Source organism: Cloeon dipterum, chromosome 4, assembly GCF_949628265.1.
Source record: "Cloeon dipterum chromosome 4, ieCloDipt1.1, whole genome shotgun sequence".
NCBI lineage: Eukaryota > Metazoa > Arthropoda > Insecta > Ephemeroptera > Baetidae > Cloeon > Cloeon dipterum.
In genome coordinates this window covers 19251635-19272456 of record NC_088789.1, presented here as the reverse complement: position 1 = coordinate 19272456, position 20822 = coordinate 19251635, and the positions used below count along the sequence as shown (strand labels likewise).

General features: G+C 38.9%; 1 protein-coding gene across 1 annotated transcript in view; it reads left to right on the top strand.

Annotated features, from left to right (window-relative positions):
* LOC135943245 (uncharacterized) overlaps positions 1–20822 on the top strand; it is a 110721-nt gene that overhangs the window by 34749 nt on the left and 55150 nt on the right. The window contains exons 3-5 of the mRNA XM_065489699.1: positions 7688–7877; positions 15210–15333; positions 16318–16461. Coding sequence (XP_065345771.1) covers positions 7688–7877; positions 15210–15333; positions 16318–16461 — 458 coding nt within the window. The remainder of the gene's footprint in view (positions 1–7687; positions 7878–15209; positions 15334–16317; positions 16462–20822) is intronic.

Sequence of the window (20822 nt, the reverse complement as noted above, 5' to 3'; positions counted from 1 at the left end):
ATTATGCAATACAAAATCAACTAAGAATTTTACATAATATAAATTTACCAACTTCTCAAGTTTATATTTTGCGGATTTCCACGATACTGTTGGGCCATTTTGCTATATGGAATAAATGACATAGTTTATCGTAAAGTTTTCAATTAAATAATTTAATGTTTAGTTGGCTGCACAGTCAGTTTTAAAGATGGATCAAAATATGTTAACAATGTAAAATTCCCTAAAATTTATGAACGGTTTTAGAAATTCGTCGAGAAAACCACCTGATTTAGACTTCAAACCTCTTTTTAAGGAAAAAAATGTCATATTTGATCAGCAAATCGACTTGAAAAACGGATGCAAAACGTCTGCTGAACGGTTCAAGATGGTATTTACCTGCCTTGAATGATTATGAAACCTTCAATGAAACCTTCAGCCGTCTAAACATTCGTAATTTTCATCGAAAAACCTCGACCATAAACGACTATGAACAATCTATGAGTAAAAAATTTAGGAATAGTAGGAATTCCGACCTAGAACGTATTTTACCAGAGTAAACTCAGCTTCATTATGTTCTTATTCCCTGAGAAAAAGAGAATTAAGAAGCTTTTGTGTACGAGAAGAGAAAATGCAACAGATTGTTCTCTGCTGACGTCTCTCTTCGCAATCTCTTGCATCGTTGAAGAATTTCTAATTTCCTCAAGGAAGTGTTGCAAATAAATTTCTCAAGCGATGAAAAACTTAACTGGGTGCTCTTCTCGCCAATTAAGTCGTGACCCACATTCTCCGGGAGGAAAACAATCGGCGCCTGTCGTGTCGTGTTGTGCGAACGGCCTCCCGCGGTGAAATGTGCAGCGACACGATCCATCCTTGATTTTCATAATGAGCTGCGGCTGCTGAAGATTTTATCTCGTTAGTTTTAATTTTGGCCGGCCGTGCATTGTTTCCGCGCTCGATCGATACACTCGGGCTGAAAGGAGCAGGCTGCCAGAGTGGAATTATGATTACGGGGCCTATGTGCGAGTGTGCTGTCGATGAGTCGAACTATCGATCACGTTGAGAGACGAGCACACGCACGCAATGCTGTCGCGACGAGAGAGGGAACAGGTGCCCGCCGCCCGAGCTCATTTCGCATCAATCACCGTCCGCGACTTCGGAAATTTACTTCCGTAGCTCAGTGTGTGTGTGTGTGTGCTGCTTTCCATTTTGCGGCGCGCCAGGAGTGACTTTGGCGACCTTTCCAACTATCCAATTCCGAGGTTTGTGTGCTTAGGCTCCCTGGAGACAAATTGCTTGCATGCCAGTTTGCCAGCCTGATTTAGTGTGCTGAGAAGGTTTGCTTTTTAAACTAGCCTTTTTGCAATTTGTCCAAACTCTTTTGAAGAAGAGTGAGTTAATACTGTCTCATCCGGCACTTGCAAATAGATTACGGACAAGTCGAATAAATTGTTGGGTAGTACTTTTCAGGAACATGTTCCTTTCAAACTTTAGATGTGTATAATGTTAATGGAAACGAGTTCAAAATACTTAAAAGCTATAGGCTTAGTTGTGTAAAAACCAAAATTTGTTGAATGACTTATGATATTAATATACGACCAATTGTTTACTATTTTAATAAAACTGTGTGGGATGTAAACTCGGCATTTGTTATTTTCGAAATTAACATTTAAAATTACAGTCTTTTTAGGATTACCAAGTCTTAATCCGTAAAATTGGTAAAAATAAAGATTTTAATTGACTTAAAAAATGAAAAAAATGCCACAGGTCATAAATGATTCTAAAATCGATGCGCTCTAAATTTTTCTCAATCATGCTGAGTTTTATTTGGTAGATTATCATAGCGGAAGGGAAAATTAAATTTATAAAGAACGTAAAACATAAATTTAATTACATTCCATGGTGCATACCCCTATCCCTTGATATTAACAAAAATCCGATAATATACCAACTCCTCGCTACATTTACGCTGAGTGCTTGCAATAAGCAGACTGCAAATAATAATTGCGAGCATTGTACGCATTGCGCGTTGCCGCAAAGTTATTTCAATTGCGGAGCCAGGTAGGCCTTGTTAACTTGCAAGGAGGTTCTGGGATCAAGTGCTGCGGCCCGCGAGCTAATTCAAGGGAACTTGGTTTCGCTTGTAACACACCAAAATGAAAATACCGCAGCAGGCTTACTTCATTCATGATATGTACTGGAATGAAACGAAGATTCTGGGAAAAGCCACGTAGGATTAAGCCGCTAAATGCGGTTTTAATTTCCCTGGTGGTTAAAGGTTTGACGAAAATAATCCAATTTGTTGTGGTAAAAATTTGTAACATTTCTACAGCTTTGAACCTTGGCATTTGTCTTGTTTATAATTTTCAGGAATGGTACAATATATGTAATGTTAGTGATTTCTTTAAAATTTGGAGAACGGTATTGTGTATTCAATTTTTTTTGCTCTTTTTATGCCTGTCCTCGAACCGGGAAGGGCGCGCACTGCACTAGCACGAATGCTGAAACCCGGGTCCCAATAACACCGCGAACGGATAACATGGGCGCACCAGGCCGCACAGGGACCCAGCCCACTCAAGGGCCACTTGCCTCCGCACTGAGGACTGCATTGACACGCTAGACATTCGTCCCGTGAAGCCAAATCACGCATGCTGGAAAGGTGCAAACCAGCAAGTAGCGAGTAGGCGCCGATGCGCATCCCAGCCCGTTGATCAATTTGAGCAATTCGAGTCACTAAACTAACCACTTTTTGCTATCTCTGACATTGGGTAGCCAGTATTAGATCTCCGAACTGCTCCAATACCTCCCATTTCTTTGACACTCCTGAGAATGCCTTAACAATGCGAGCCAACGGGCTGGTCAATCAATGTTTTGATATAAATTTTATGTACTGAAAAAAACAGCATTTTCTTTTGCTGGATTTTACTCTGTAAAGCGGAAACAGCCCCAAATGAACAGAACTGACCAAATATGTCTTAAAATAGCTACGAAGCCTACTTTTGCATGAAGAAATCAACAATTAGACTAAAAACCCGATCCCAAATAATTTCGTGCTAAAAGTTTGACTGAAATATGAAATAGTAAACTCCCTATTACTCGTAAATTATCCTCACACGAAATATAGTTCAGCTTTTTCTTTCACACTTTTAGCTGATTTTGATGGTTTAAGACTGTTATTGCATGTGTAGATGGTTTTAGATGATTTTAAGTGGCTTTAAATCGTATGATCCGTGCCTATTTTATGGTACCCTGACGTCTGGAAGCATATAATAAAAGTTGATCGTCAAACATCAAACGCCCGCTACTTATGAATTCATGTATATCCCAACAGTTATTTCTTCTCCTTAAAATAAGAAAGCGAATGGAAGCTTAGTTTTTGAAAATCCACGGCACTGTTGGATGCAATGTATTTTTTTGCATTAACCACGAACTAGAATTTTGCAAACGCGACAAAAGCAATTCAAGGAATACTACATTATAATAATTGCCAGTGCAAGCAAAGACACGAAAGAAATGTATGCCACTCTAGCAGAGATATTCTCAGTCGATTTCGCTTTTATGCAAAGGTGATTGCTTTTCCCGGAAGAGTGAATGCATGTTGGCGCGGTGTGCTCACGTGCAAATTGCTCTTGTGATCGCGGTGCAGCGCCGAGAGAACGCATAGTTTCGTTTTAACCGGCCATATCGAACAGCGCGGCGGATTATGCACGGCTCGACCTGCTGCCTTTCGCGCTCGTGCCGATCAACGAGTACGACGTCAATTTACATGCAATTATTTGCATATATCGTGTGCTGTCGTGGCCTAATAGTTCGTTCTCATGTGTGTCCGCTCGAGCGAACTCTGCAGCGAACGAATAACTTTCTCATCGACTGCTCGCATTATGCAACTTCTCAAACTGCCGTCGTATTCAAATTCGAGCCGACATAATACAGGGTGTAGCAAAGTTGCAGCGTTTTAAACTTGCGAAAATGTTTCCTTTTCTTTAGTTTATTTTTTTACATATAATTTTTTGGAAAAATATTATATAGACCAAGTTGATTGATTGTTAAATTTGTTAATTTTCGTAATATTTTACGACTTTTTGCCATGGTGCACATGATAAATCACGTGAGGAAGATCAATAGGTTGCGAGAAAACTTTTAATATTTTCACGAAATGTGTTCTATCAACCTCATTTTATCCGGATAAACTCATTACTGTTTTTAGCGGAGTTTCCTTAATTATTTTGCGCAAAATGTCACTTTTTAATTGCCAAATTCGGATAAATGTGAAAAATACGATCAAATCCGAAATTTGTACGCAGCTGTATTTTTATTTTGCATTAAAAACAGTTAGCAAATTGAAAAGATAGCGAACACTGGCTAGGACGTCGGGAGCAGTGATCGTTCACTTCTGGGACACCCTGTACGTACAATTAATCTCATGGACGGTGAGATCCCGCCTGCAGCTGCTACTGCTGCCGCGGACAAACGGGAGAGCAATTAGAATAAAGTATATTGCATGCTTGCACGGGCAGGAACAAGCAGGTCAGTCACTGAAATTACGCGTTCAAGAGGAAAGTCATCTGCAAGCGAAGTTGGTGGACAAATAATAATAATTATGTTTGCACTGAATGTGTGCATTGTATAAAAAAGTGCTTTTCATAGCGAGAGTGGTGGGGGAAATAACGAGGCAGGAACGCTGTTTAATGAAGGCAATCAAATCCTATTACAGCTCTGCTCGACGTTCGTTACAGCGCTGCGTTTCGAGATGTCAATTAGGTATCGCGTTGTGCCTGTTACCTGCTCTCATTCAGATTGAAATATCTAAATATGCGCATTTATTATTAGTTTTTATTGAACGGCTTAAATCTTCTATTTTTGTTCGGCATCGTAGTAGGGTGATTTCCATTAAGGAATTGAAGAAACACTTCAGGGAAACTTTGAATTCGATTACAACGACGAGTAAGTCTTCTCATGCATAATTATTATTAAGGACTTTGCAAAGTTAATAATGAGGTACTTAAGAAAGCTACAAATTTATGATTGACGTTAACTTCTTTCCAAATTCCCGGCAAAAGTTTTCTCAAGTACATATGTATTGAGTGCACTCTGTGAAAGTTTTAAGTTTTGATGGAAAAATGTTGTTATTAAATTAATTCATTTCATGTTCCAAAATAAATTTACTGCATTGAATTCAATGATATGATCTTCTATAATAAATAAAAAAGTCATGCTAGCAAATATTGACGATTTTTTTAAATTTATTTACCACTATTGCGTAAAAACCCTAAGAGTGTTTTTAACTCAAATCAGTATAATTTGGTTCAAGATGTAGTCTCAGTCACAAAATGCATCAATGTTAAATATATATATATATATATATATATATATATATTTAAAATCACTGTATTTAAATCAATGTAACTTTTCGCAAAACAAAATTTTTTCGCTAAAGGTTGGGTTTCTTTTGTAAAATTAATGTTTAATTTTTATCGCTCAGCAAAAAAATGTATCTTAATAGCAAACTTCTATGCTTTGAAAAAGTAGCATAATATTAACGGTTTTTTGATCACATGAAATGCCCCTGCCAAAATTGATTTCACGGAGTAGGCAAACTGCCGCACAAACGTGTCGTGCGTATTGCATACGCAGAGCGTCCGCAGGCGTTCCGCCATCAGGAGGAGTATGGCAGTAAACAATAAAGTCTCTCGGCACTTCCATGTGCAAACATACCATTGGACGAGTAAACAACGCTTAAGTAAAATTGCAACGCAAAAGGCAAAAAGAACAGGACGAGGAAGCGAAAATCCCTAGAAGCAATATGCGAGTCGCCAGCCAAGGAAAGTTGTTGTCGTACTCTGTGCCGCCGATATTCTGATGATCCAGCTGCCGAAAAAGCAATGGCACTCTGGTGTGCTTGCTTGATTGTTTGAGTTGGGACTAGATATTCAAAGAGGGATGAGGAATGATTCTTTTTTACTTTGAATCACAAGTGCAACCACAATTCAGACGCTGGGGAATTTATTCGTGCAATTTTTAACCAAAATTATCATAAATTGAGTGTCATAAATAAGATGTGTACAAATATATTTAAACGTTTTATATTTTATTCTAGTTCTAATAGAGTTAAAGCTTTGCACGTTCTTTGACAGCCGATTTATCAGGGAAATTCTAGAGAAAAAGAATTTTTTGAAAGCATTTTACAACTGAGAAATTGGATTTGGAACCAGAGAAACCGCCAAAGATAGGAAAGTTGTTGTCTCGTTGGGGAGCTGTCGATATTCTGATATTTCAGCTGCCCCGAAGTGTGCACTTAGGAAAAGGCAATAACAGGAAGCGGCTTCGATTTGTGCATGCACGCTCGCTCAAGTTGGGACCAGATGGCCGATGATGAATGGAAAAAAAACAACGTGCGTGTGTGTGTGTCGCCCTTGGGTTGCTGCTTGTCTCGCCAATGCATCGTTTTCCGATGCCCATTGAGCAGGCCGGGCTGGCCGGCAGCCGAACGTGCCCCTGGGGACGGCCGAAAAGCTAGTTCTGCTACGGCACAAAGAAACCGAGCAACCGAAAACTTTTCATAAAAGAAGAAATGCAAATGGGACGTGTCTTTCCACCCGGCCTCTAATGAATTCTGTAAACTTGTCGTCTCTTTGGGGAATTTTACTAGTCTGCTCATCGCTCCTGCTTTTTTCCACACAAATTGCATAGAGGCGACGCCCGTATAATAAAGCCTTTCAAGGAATTAATTTTGCGCCAGCAGCATAAAATGCAAAAGTTGGCGGCCGGCCGGTTCGCTGCTGGAGCTAATTTAAATGGCCGCCGGCGCTCTGCTCTTCGTCTAGATGCAAATTAACTCAATGATATATCGCTTGTAAAATTTAACTTTTTCGTCCCAGCAACGTAAACATGCGGCTGCTGGCGTAAAAAAACGGAAGACCGCTTTTCATCTTTATTTTAAGGGTTAGAACTAGAGCTTGTGAGCGTGAAATGGCGTTTATGGTAGCGTGAAACGTGTCATATCAAAGAGACATGAGTGAACTCCCTGCATTTCAAGCATTCGTCACAAAATATTATAATTAAAATGGCCCATTTGGCTCCACGTGTCGCACGATCTACATTTGCAGATTTAGCGCACTTGTTGCCATTTAGCAAGTGCTAAAAGCTGAGAGTAGAAACAGGCTATCTAAAATATGCTTTAAAAGTTTCCTGGAGAGTTTTTTTAATTACTCTTAAGCGAAAAAATATCGTAAGTGCTTTGAATTTTAAATAACTCTTGAGACCACTTTTAAAAATAGAAAAAAAGTTTAAACTAACTCGTTCCAGGATAATGCTCTTTATTCTGACTTTGTCTTCATTTATTTGCTAGAAGATTAAACCAATGCTAGTTGTTTTAGAGAAAAGGGGTTTTTATTGTTCATGTGAATATCAACTATTTAATATGTTTCCAAATAATATAAATAAACTTCAAGCAGGAACGGGATGCTACTGAAAAAACATAAACAACTGCTAAAATTTATTCAATAAATTTTCATTGAATTTCGAACTATATACATAGGATATAAGTGAGAAGAAAATCAATATTTTCCGGATTATAGTTGCGCTATTTAAAAACGAAAATACTGGGTGAAAATTAACACTTCTTTGCCCCGAGAACGGTTTTTATTCGCTGTGTGCCAAGTTTCCTTTTATCGGAATTAGCTGATCGTTTTTTGCACCGCTCTGATTCCAGGCTACAACACGTACACGCACAACGAGTCCGCTCACTCGGCCAGAGAACCGGACGAGATCCTGGCGGTCACATACGAAGACGGCCACTGGAGCAAACCCTACTACGACTGCGGAGGGGCAAATATTTGGATGCTCACCTACACGGTGCCCTTCTTCGGCTTCGACCCCAAGACGGGCAAGTACTACTTCAAGTGAGTCCGCAGATTTGTTTACCATTATTCTCAGTGTTTTTTTTTGTTTTCTCGAAAAAGAAAGATAAATTTCGCCGCAAGAAGCGTCTACAATCAGGCGTAACAAGATTTCGCTCCTCTCGGGCGTGCGTGTCCGATTGCAGAGCAAACAAAGACGAGGCGTTTGTTTGCCATTGCCGTTCGTCATTGATCACCGCGACGGCGTATCAACTTGCCGTTTCCGCCGTTTGATCGCTCGCCGGCTTGGCAGCTGAAATAAGATAGTTATCTGTGCTGCGCCAAAAAGCCATTTATATGCGACGCGCGGGAAAGAAAGTCGGCGCTACCTGCGCTGGAAACAAAAGGACGCGCGCTGACCGGTTGATTGAGCTGCGAGGCCGCACGCTTCCTGATCGGGGTGCCTCACTCTGTCCTAAATTCCATTTCCACAATTGAGTTTGCTGAAATTTTTCCCAAACACTTAAATAATGCTTAAAGTGGACATGATCGAAATTTGGAAAAATAAGACCTTAAATATTCTCTGCAGATTGGGAAAAAGCTTAAATTTTCGCAGTTCTGAGGAGAGACACCGAAATCGCACCTATGGAAAATTTCCCATGTTTTCCTTTGATTGTTTAAAAAAATAATTTGTTAGAAATTGAAGCTAAAACTCCAATTTTAATCACATGGAAAAATGATATAACAAGAGTATAACGGTATAAAAAAATTGTTTTGTCAAATTAGACAGTAGATAATTTCTAGATTGAATTAAAACTTTTTCTAAGATTATTATTATTGTTTATTCTTGCCAAAGTCATAAGATACAAAATATAAAAATTACAGCAAGAAATGGCATACAATGCTAGCAGAATACTGCAAAAACGATCAGATACATTATATAAAATCACGCCGCACTGAGCCAAAAGGAAATCGCACACTAATTATCACAATTGAGCCTGCCACAAATAGTTTTTACACAAGGAGGGGAACTCGGACACTGAGCAGTCTTTGAGCTCGGGCGGCAGGTTGTATGGCCAGTATGCACATAATTACAAAAATGTAATTAAATTGATCCAGCAGTGTATTTTACAATTTTTCACACAATCTGTGATAAATAATTTCTAAACTTTTTAAAGATAGTGAAATAACCTTATTCAACTATAACTAGTTCAATGAATTTAGGACATTAAATTGTGCCCCTTTGATTCCGCGTCCCCACCTGCTGGCTGCGTGCCCTTGATTAAATTTGATGCGGTTCGATTGACTCAGTGGCTGCGAAGCCAACCCCCACCGACAGCCTGTGTGCAGCGCGGTGATTATTTTTTGCACAGCGCGAGAGTGGATTATCTTGCCTTTGTGCGGCGTCACTCGACCGGACCCAAAGGACTGATTATATCCGTGAAATTATTGGTCGATTTGGTTTTTCAAGGATTATTCAGCGGGCAGAGAGAAAGGAATATTATAATAGAAACGCGTGGGCTTGCACAAAAGCGCACTGATTGGGTTTTAGTTGGAGTGCCTCGCAGGAACGGGGACTGAGGTGTTTATTTATTCCTGTTTGTATTAGATTTTCAAGAGGAAAGGCTATTATGGTAATTGGGTTGGAATTGTAAAAGGAGAAGTTGGCTCCAGAGATGAATTTCCAAAAGTTTCCGTTCCCAATTTAAATTGTGTTGTTGTGGTGTAGTGTGACAGTTCCATTAAACCGGCAGAGGAACATACTAAAATTTTGTAAGTAAAATTTGTATCACCTTCTGAAAAAAGACGCAAAGAAGGGTTGTTTTCTTTTGGTTTGAAAAAAACATTTTCTAGAAATCTGTCCAGTTTACTTGTCATGTGAAATTTGGTTCCAATATTGAAAATTACGATCAATTTTTTCCATTTCACTCCAATTATTCTTAAACAAATCTTTGACATTTTCCACAATATGTATGACGACAAAAGAAAATATAAAAATATACACCTCTAGGATAATTTATTAAATAAATAAGAGCAATTTCTTTTGAGATACAAAAAATGCCAATGCTGATATTTTTGTTCAATCTGCAGCTTTCCAAAATCTGGTTTAAAGGACACGAATGTCGAAAATATATAATTTGATTTTTGTTAACTAAAGAATGCCGTTGGAATTTTTGGAATCGTTAACCGCTAAGCGCTGATAAAACAAAGCAGTCATATTGTGACGTCATCCGTATCATGGCCGCTGATGTTCAGGACTCGCCCTGATTGCTATTAAAATGGCAATTTTTCGGTTTAAAATCATGGTCAAGAAAGAAATTCTAACAAGCAGCCCAACAATCACTTGAAAAATAGTCACCTTGAGCAGTGATGATGTAAAAAAGTGACGAAAGAGCCACTCGCCTTTCCAGCGCTTAAAAGCTAACGCAAAGGCCGATTCCAAAAACTCCAATAAAAAATTATTTTCATAATTTTAGGTGCACCAGTCCTTGAAGTTAGTAAGTAAAGGCTTAACATGGCACAACTCAATTCAACTTCATCTAAAAACTGAAAGCCACGAAAAAGTAGAAAATATACACCTCTAACAAAATGAAATCTGAAAGTTAATACCTAACTGAAATTCATAACACACTCCATTGTAATTTGAAATTTGAATTCATGCACATGTCCTTTCATTTAATTGACGAGAGTGCTTCATTAGAGAAGAGATGGAATGGATGTCATCCGCAGTTCACGTTCGAACTGATGGGTAATAAGGCAGAGAGATTGGCAGGAGTGCAGCAGTCGTGACAACGTCACATTGCATTTTCTATTACGCGCACTGCGAGCGGCTAACAACTCTGTCTGCAACACATCATTTTCAATGTATACGAGGCCTCCTAAAACTAATGTATCGGAAAAGCACCTCTGGGCACAATCAACGAGTTTCCGTTTTACCAGCAATGTAGCACAAAAGCATATCCCTGCGTGGCCAAAATTGTCCCTCCAGAATTTGAATATAAGGTAAATAAATCCATGCGCTCACTGGCTGGCTGCGTTGTTACTCTTCAAACGACGACTCCCGGTGGACTGTCGGGCGAATTTTGAAATGTGCGAATGCTGCTCACTTGCACGTCGCGCGTGTGGTTTAATCCGAGTGATGAGTAACTAGCTGTGAAGTGCTCTCGCGCTTCACTGCAATTTCGGCTGGCGGAATATTTCGCTGCTCTCTGAAAATGAATTGCCAGAGCCGGACCAGGCTTGCAATTTCCACGCTCGTCCTTTTCAGCGAGTCACTCGAGTTCTCTCTCTTTCCCAGTGTGCTCGATCGCATTCGTCGTTTAACACAGGCCCTGCTTTTTGCCCACGCCACGCAATCACTTCGGACCAATTTCGATATTAAGGCTGATGGCGGAATGAAATCGGCTTCTGTCAGCCGTATTTGCACCAAGTTCTGTACGCACGCTGCTATTGAAATGCTCTGTTTTTTGTTGCTCGTGTAATCGACAGAATTATCGTGCATGCATTGAACACAAATTTACCTGATTATTTTCATTCAAAGTTAGCAGCCACATTAATTACGCGATATTAATTGGAGATTTTGTCCAACCTGCAAAGCTCGTTAGCTGGAAATGACATCTAAATTCAATCCCTTTACAAGCGCACTGGGAAATTAAACGCAGCGACGAGCATGATTATCATAATTATTTGCACGCTCTCGCTCTCTCTCCAGCAGCAACGCATGCAGAGACGAATCGCATTTCGTTAATTACGTCAGCACAGTTTGAATCAGTGTTGACAAACAGGCGTACGTGCGCGCAGCTACATACACGACTTGTTTACTTTCCCTTCCCAGAAGCGTGAAAAACAGCGTTTGGGCGAGAAAGCTGAGAGGTTTCATAAACAAATTAATGCTCACATGTTTTTGTTTGCTTTTATAAATGCTAAATTGGAAAAAATAACATTAAAAATAATTAATTTTTATATCCATGCAAAAACAGTAAATTTTCATTTTTTCAGTATGATGCAACAAGATCCCATAAATATTTTACTATAGAGATTAACGTCATGGTTTTCAGAGATGAGAGCAATGTTTTGATTTTTATAATTTTTATGTAGCTTTTAAAATCGATTTCTAAGTATGCAAAGATTTCGAAAAGTATGCTAATTCGAACCGGCGCATCGCGATGACTATGGTCTGTTTTATCGGTTTTCCGCTAGCGTTGTAGCCTTTTTTCATCTGTAATTATTGACCTGTACATTGTATATGTATTTTTGACTTAGATGAAAATAAACAAGTATAAATATAATAATAAGATTTTTTAAACCTGCACCCAGGAGAAATTAAAATGAAGAGCATATAATTAATTTAATTTACTAATATCTTGGATTGACTTCAAATTAGCATTTATCATATGTGGTATTTCAAGCAATTTACCGCAGTTGCGAAAGTCCTTAATCTTCGAAGACACCAAATATTAGATGGTGCCAGCGGTTACTTTCGATTTTAAGGCACTCCAGCTGCGATTTCAGACTCGATATTGCCTCTGTGCATTCTTTACTTTTAATGAATTATTTTAATGTGCTAAAATAAAAAGAAATCATTCAAGGTGAAAAATGCACAGAAAATAAAAAAGAGAATACAACGCAGCCCTATAACAACAGTTGAAATTAAATGCAGCTTCTTCAGCGAGCTACTTATTTCTCCGTATTTCTACAGAAACGTCCACCTCTAGAGCATTATTTAACTTCAACTGAAAAATTATGAAAATCTCGGGAGCATCTTCTGTCTTAATTGGTCTTTTCTATTAATCTCTTTGTCAAAATTGTAAAATTCCATACGGCTAACTAAGTTAAACTCTGCATACTCTCCTTTTTATCGTCGCCGCAAAAGCTTTGTACGACAAACCCGAGCACACATCTCCACCGTGGGTCTTGGGAGGACAGGAATCCTTATTGCCGCCAGCAATGAGAGACAGCGCCGAGGATTAGTTTGAGGGAGCGGCAGGACAGACGACGCTGGGGAGAACAGGCAAATGCGGGCTTACATTTCTAATCTGAACATGAAAACTTGTTGCGTCGCCGCTTACTCTGCGGGTAAGATTTCTTCCTATCTTGCAAGGCAGAGAGTAGCCGACTCTGCAAATTAATGTATATGCTGAACTTTGAGCCTGCGTTTTGCCAGACAAGGGCAGCTGAGTTCTTAAAAAGATACAAAATAAATATGCAAGGAGAGAGAAAATTTCCGTTCTGTTATTTCAGTTGGTTTTGCGTCTGTTTACGTTTGAAATTTGCGGAGACTCGCAATGAAATGAAGGTAATTGGTTCAGAAAATGTTCATTTGTTAAAAGGAATTTTATTTAGTTTCGTTAAAATAGAGTGTTTTCTTTCCTCTGTGCTCTCGAGTTGCGCAGTCTATAAATTTCTACCTCCATTAATAATAATTCCATGGATTTAAAAAGGAACACGCAGCAGTAATTCACAATTTCACGAGGTGCAAAAAGTGTTCCTGATTGCGGCGTGTGTACAATATATCTCAAAGAGGGTTTAAGTTGTCGGGAGGCGCACCCTTCGCCGGCCAGAAACTCGCACGCTGTGCAAATTGCGATGGGCTTGTAAAAACAAGCGCGCAATGTGCGTTTGTTCCAGCTCTCACAATGGAATACGCGCCGAAGGTATATTCAACGAAGCTGAAAAGGAAGCGCACTCGCGCACACGCCTTCCCTCAAAACGGGCGAAAATCGTGATTATACAGAGCAGCTTGTGAACGATTCAGGGGAAATGATAATTGCAGTGGGCAGTTGGGTCTCTTGGGCGTCGGCTGTACTTCGACTATATGTGCGGCATAGAAATTGCCCTCTCTCTGTGTCAGTAAGAGTTAATAGGGATATAAAAATATTAAGAATGTAGGTCAACCAATTTACATGGAATATTATGATGTAGCAGAGCTATTTTCCAAGGGATAATATATAATATAATACAATCCAAATTTACATTGTTTTAAAAAGTACATCTCCTGTTCTGTCTGAATGTATACGTACCCTTTGAAAGTCATGAAACGGTATTTTTTTATTCCACTGTAAAATATGAGTGAGTTTCACTATAGTCATAACGTTATAATGATTTATTTCGCCAATTGAGAATGTCCTTTATGTCCAGGGTCACCAACAGATTGCTTTACCGTTGTTTTACAATTTTTAGTACGATTTCTGATTCAATCCTGCTGCTAATTAGTTGTGGCGAAAATTATTTCCCTTTGACGTGCGTGAAACGTGAAACCATAGTAGGTTTTTAGCCAGCCAATCGTGGTAGAAACGACAATGAAAACAATGTTTTCTCGGAAAATAGTTTTCAGGCTGAACTGATTTTGGTGTTCAACACGTCGTCAAACCAAACCTTTCTCGCCAATAATGCATAGTAGTAGCAGTCCGGATTAAATCTGAATTCGCCCTAAATTTTTAAATTAACGGTGGTGCCAACTTGCGACGGCTACTGTGCCAAAATCCACTTTTTATTGCTCTCAAAAATTTATAATTAGTATTATGGAAAACGTTTTTGGTTTATTATATCTTTAAATAAAAGGAGTGGATCAAAAACATTCCCAACCCATAAAAAATTGACTGCGTGAATTATGAAGGCTCCCTTAATATTAATTAAGTTCTTTGGAGTGTCTGCTCCGCAAACACACCGCAGGGTTTTGTGCCAACTGAGAGAAGAATCTTTTATGTGAATTAATTTCTACGCAAAAGCACTTATTCTAATTGTTTGAACGCAAACAAATTTTCTCAATTCAGCAGTTTTAATTTTTAGTTTCAGAAAATTGAATGAAATATTCAAGGATTTATCACTGCAAATAAATTTTATTAACTCTTGCTCGTCAGAAAAATTGCGAACAAATAATTTATCATGTAAGATTGCATCTTATTGAAAAGGCTATTTTGTCTAAAGTCTATTTGAAAAAGCCATTTTCTATTTCTGGTCAACCATTGCAAGGTTGTCATAAAATTCAGGATCAATTTTGTACAATTTAAGTTTACTTTGAATAAATTTATCATAATTTTCTTTGCCAAAGAGAAAATTTAGTCCGAAGATCATCCTCAAAGAAGCGAGAGCGAAAATGAAATATTTTGATTGGATACATTTACGTAAAGAGGCCTATTTTGATATTTTTCTTCAAGAAAGTCAAGTTTGATGTTTATATTAGAAGGCTATACTAATTAGCTGAATTAAGATGGCAGAAAAGAAATATGTTTTTAAAGGGAAATAAAATCAACTCAATAGGCACACAACACAAACCTTTGCCCCCATTGACCTCTATTGGACCTGGTTATTTTCACAAGATGTATATGATTTCGTCACTCATCTTGTCATTCCCTCGGTGCAAAAACACTCATTTCTTTTTTATTTCTGTTGCAGAGGCACGAGCGGAATAGATATCGATCTGCGACGAGTGGACATCGACCAGTGCCCTTTGCCGATGGAGTCGTCCGAACTCAACATTTTCGCCGCCACGGACAAGTGCAAAATTGAAACGACAGAGGTAATTAAAAAAAATTCCCGTGATGATTTTTTTTTAAATGGGCGCCGGCAAAGTGAAATAATCCGCTTTCAAACATGCCGAGGTTGGACCGCCACTTGACAGAAATAATCCGACCTCACCCGGCACATTATCTTGCCTTTTTTAAATAAACAAGCAGCGATTTACGCGATTAGTGGAGGGGTGAACTCGCGCAATAGCACCTCACTTAATTGCACGCTTTGAAAGTGTCCCTGGGACCGCACGCGACCAGACCAAATGAGTATGGGATGCAGATCCAATTTGGATTACGTCAATTAATCTCTTTATGCAGGACCAGATTCAATTAGTTCCTCTATAAATCACGGGGATTGAGAGTCCTTTTGTCGGTCGAGGGACATAATCGAATTGGAATCGGTTCTATTCTCGTCTACGAACTATCCGGGACTGAATTTCATGCTGAAATTTGCATCTGGTTGAGTGAGTTAGCAACTCATTTAAGTTAGTGCAGAACCAAGAGCTTTATTGTACGGCTATGTGGGTTCCAAGACGGCCTTTCCAGCTTCAAAGAATGCCTGTTGTAATAAAAGTTAACTCGTTTTTTTTATAATTATGAACTATTTATGTTTAAAATTTCTGGACAGGAAATGCTCTTCGAAATTAAAGAGAAAATTCCAAGCTTTCCATTTTTGTTGTTGTCTGCTCTTTGAAGAAGTGGCTCACTATTTGTTTCTTTTTTTAGCATTTTGGAGTTCTTAAAAAAAGCACTATCTGTCAGTTTTTGGTTCTTGCTATGATACCAAAAGCTTTACAATATACATATGATGTTCCAAAAACGGTTATAAGAATATACTTTAAAGTCTCCAAAAGAAAGGCTGCAGCTACTAGAAGAATTCCTACAATATAATATACACTACTATGAATTCAATTTAAAAGGAATTGAATCAAATGCTCAGCAGTCTTATTTTAAAGCTATTTTTTAACATCACCGTCAACTTTGTTTTGCAGTGCGTGCCCGTGCCCGGGCTCGGATTTCGCCGTGGAAGCTACAAGTGCGTGTGCCGGCGCGGATTCTATTACCCTGACGTGCTTTCGCAAAACAGATACTTTAACGGCACCGTCATCGAGGAAGAGTACGAGAAATATATGATGGTACGTATTCACAAATCAAAATTGAACAACACTACGTCCTGGGAAAATCTTTAATAACAACCAACAAATCGAAACAAGAACAAAAAGGACTTTTCAGAGATATTTACTACTCTCACAGAAGGAAGGACTATTTTAAATATCCATAAGGAAACTTATTGGCTCTTTCAAATAACAACGGCACGTATGTTTATTACTCTCTAAATTGAAATTCAAATAAGAACCTGGAAGGAATCATATTCTAACACAATCAAACACACTTTCCTAGTCCACGTCCACTCCAAAATGCTCTCAATTAGCAGTAAAAGAGTGAATATAGTAGTTTTTCCTCCTACTAAATCGTTTGACTCGCGGAAACACCGTTGAGCGGGGCCGCGTACACCGAATGGCTAAAATTCAATTCGTTCAGCAGCGTTAATTAAACGCCATGTGCCTGATGTGAGTGAGCCGGGTAAAGTGAAACTGCTTCCCTCGCGAATTGGATACAAGAAGGAAGAAAATTCAATTTCCTCCTCTCAGTCTCTTTGATAAAGACGTGAGTTGAGAAATGGGCCTTTCTACCTGTTCAGGAGCAGGGGGAGGCTGCCGCGAAATCCCCTGGCTTGCTGCTGGTTAGACGCGCAGCAGGGCGGACGACAATGAATGACGCTCGATTATTATTAATCAATCTAGGCACGAGCGCCAAGACACTTTTCCCTGATGCTGACGGCACGCAGCAAAATGCAAATCTTTCACGCCATCTAATTAACTTACTTTTGGGGGAGAGCTAATTCCGTCGCTGCTCACGTAAATTCCTTTCACTAGATTGGAGTTTAAGAGTGCCTCCCATTTGTGCCAAATGTTTGGGTATTAAATTTTCTCCTGTTTGATCCAGCAAATTGGGAAGGTAGAATTTTTTAAGATCTGTCATACGTGTGGGCTCTTAACCTAACTGTTTGAATGTAAATAAATCAAAATACGTTGAAAATTCGATAAATTATCGGTATTTGCTTTAAAAGCACTTATTTACGATCAGACCCACCCATTGACGCCAATCACGGTTTTTGCGCAACAAACTAGAAAAAAATATATAACAGCAGAATGAGATAAGTTTGTGTTTGCAGAATAACTCTGGCAGTCGTAAAACTTTTGTAATGTTCGTAACTTTTCATTAAAAAACAATGCCAAAATTCAAATTTCTGAAACACACGATAAAAAACCTACATAGAATAGAATGCTCAACAAGAGTTCTGTTTTTCCCACGACGATATGCGATTCCACCGGTTTGAGTTCTGAAGTTCAGTAGTGTCCCCAAGAGAAGGCTTGATGTGGGAAGTAAACAGATGTCACGCGAGCAATGCGCAACCAGCCGGTGGGAAATCGCACTCTCTCTCTCTCTCTCTCTCTCTCTCTTATTTCGGCACCCAATTCACCGCATACGTTCCGCCATCGGTTTTCAGCTGCGCAGCACACTGTTTTGATTATTGCCCAAAAGCTGCAGCAGCCAGCCAAGAAACATTATAGTGTGCGCGCAAGTCATAAATTACCAAGTTTCGCAACTATTTCCATTAAAGCACGGCGACCGAAGACGCCGGATCAAAGGGGTCTGGAATTAATAACTTTATTCAAAGTGCTTTGTTTTGCCAGGCTAATGCAGCCAACAAACACCCCCTTTCGCAAACTTACTTTTGACTGTTTGCACTCGATAAACAGCTGCTTCAGACGGGGAGTGTTTGCAATTCTCTGCTCGAAACTAATAGTTTCAAGATTGGGACTCCAGTGGAAAAATTCTGGAGGAAGAAGCCCTAAAGTCGATAATCAAGGCTCGTCAAAAGGCCGCTTGCTAATTAATTTTGGGAAACAGAGACCAGAGTGGGAAAAGCTTTTATGAAGGAAAGGAAGGCGAAAATAAAAATTAGCAATCACAAAATTCCGGCCGCTTAGACAAAACTGAAAGGATATATAGGATATCGGGAATGATTATAATTAATTAGTTTGCATCTAAATGTTTTTTAATATGTCGGTTTTCCTTTTTTAAACCAAAACAATTGGTAATAGCAGTGAAGGAAAGCATGGTGCGTTGTGGTCTATGATCAGTGATGAACAGAATATTTTAGAAACGATGTATAGATTTTTTCTGAGTTACCTATCGCAACAGGTCCGTGAAATAAGCAAAAATCATGCAATTTTATGCCTCTTGAACCTTAATACAAGTTATCTTTGAAAGCCAAAACAGTAAAAAGTATAAATTGGCTTCGAAATTATTGAAGGTCAAAAGTTTTTTTGTTTTGAAATGTTCAACAAAAAGAATTAGTTTAAGAGAAGCAGCAAAGATTTGTAAAAATTGATACAGAAACTATTGTAGGCTTAGTGTTGCGCGCATAAAATTGCGTTTGATAAAATATTCATTCAAAAGTTTTGTATGTGTATAAAGCATGTTTCAATGCATGGTTGATTTTTAGACCAAAAAATGTTGTAATTTGTTGCTCAAATAATTTTAAATAACATATATTATGCATTAAAAATTAAGAAAAGTAATTGTCGAGTCTAAATTTTCATGAAATTAAATTGAATTTACTCGCCCTGATGGTGACAAAACTTTTACAGAGCTTGCGTTTATATATAATTTTATAAGCTCAAACGACGTTTTCGTTATACGCAATGCCATTTTCAAGGGTTTCCAATGGTTTTTGAATCGTAAACTGACAATGAGTGGCAAAATTCCCAAAGGCGGTTTGCAATTTATAGAGTTTCAAAGGCAAGGCCCGCGGTAGCCAATAAAGCTGGTAATGAGTGGTGGAGGAAAATGTCCCATTAATTATACGAGAAGTCGAGCGTGCACTACTACAATCAGCATATTGATGGGGTGGTACTAGAAATTCACGCCGAAAGCGACTATTCATCTGATGGAAGGGACAAATTATCTTTCAATCAGACTGACAGCTGGCACACACAAAGGTTGGATTAACAATTGTCGATCGCAATTTGACAGAGACTAGTATTATTTGCGCAGAGTGCAGCAGTACACAAACAAAAGCCGGCCGCTTGATTAGTCAGAGCGCGCGCGGTGGCGGCGGCTGCTCTAATTGAGCGCGCTCTGCTCTAATCTCGCCTCACTCAGATTTGTTATTCTATTATCGTTCGGCTTACAATTAGCAGCAAAACGGCTTGAATGCAAATTGAATGTTAATAAGACATGCAGCTGCTGCTGCTGCTTCTGCGAGGATCCGAAATGCGAGGAATTCACGAATTATTTAGCGACGTAGCAAGCCTATGAACACCTGGAACTATTCCGAGCACAAATCCTGGGTGCCAAGCGAACTTAAATTGTCATCTAAATTGCAGTCGTGGAAGTAATTCTGTATTTCTGAACAGCAAGTGATCTGAATTAGGGTTTAGAATTTTAGGCGGCTGTTTAGATGGAACTTAGGAGCCAATTGACTTGGTTTTAGTTTCATTCTATCCATTTTTTCCTAGATATTTTCTTGCTAATAATGCCAGGGAATTGCAATTCTTGAACAAGGTATTAAATAAGCTTCTAAAATATAATATTTGTGATCGAATTTAGATTTCAGATAATATCACTGAACAAATTTTCTTGAAACATTTGAAACAGTGTTTGTTTTAAGCAATTTCTCCGCGACCAGGACGAATTCCCTTTCTTTTTTACATCATCAATACATTTTAATTTTTTCAGAAAATTACCATGATTGCCTTAATTGGGTGTCGGCCGATTTAGTCGATTTTGGCAATAGTAATATAAATAAAACAGCTGGAAGCATAGTTTTCAACTGTGTATTTGCTATACGCTTTCAAAGAACGTCTTTGGCGTTGCTAAAAAATCTTTAAGTTGTGTTATTCGTGTTCATTTGGTGCCTAAAAGCTAATTGAACGCACAGAAAAAAATCAATCCTCTTAATGTACCCATCCCTTTTGACAAAATTTAACTATAGATCTTCGCAAAGCTTGTAGATTTTACTGTTCTTCTTATCCGTAACTGTTGACCCCTCGTTCCCCGTTTTCAAAATAGGCAGCATCCCTATGAGACCGGACGCATAGTTGTCTATTAAATGAATTAGGCTGTGTAAATCAGTCAGGAGGCGCAAAAGGTTGCCGCCGCGCAAAGAGGCACGAAGAATTTATGGCTTTCACTTACTTTACGATACCCCGAGCACCGGTTGCAGATAAAGACCCACTGATAAACTGGGACGCGAGCGAAGAGAGTTTACATAATGCCCTGCGGGATCAGAGCGACTCAACTGCTCGCACAGAGCTAGTGTCCTCGTTCTCTCGCTCGCGATTTCTCAATGGAGCTCCCTGGCACTCGAAGGATTTTATTCAGATTGCCGAGCAATAGTGCGAGGAAAAGGTAGAAATTTGCGTGA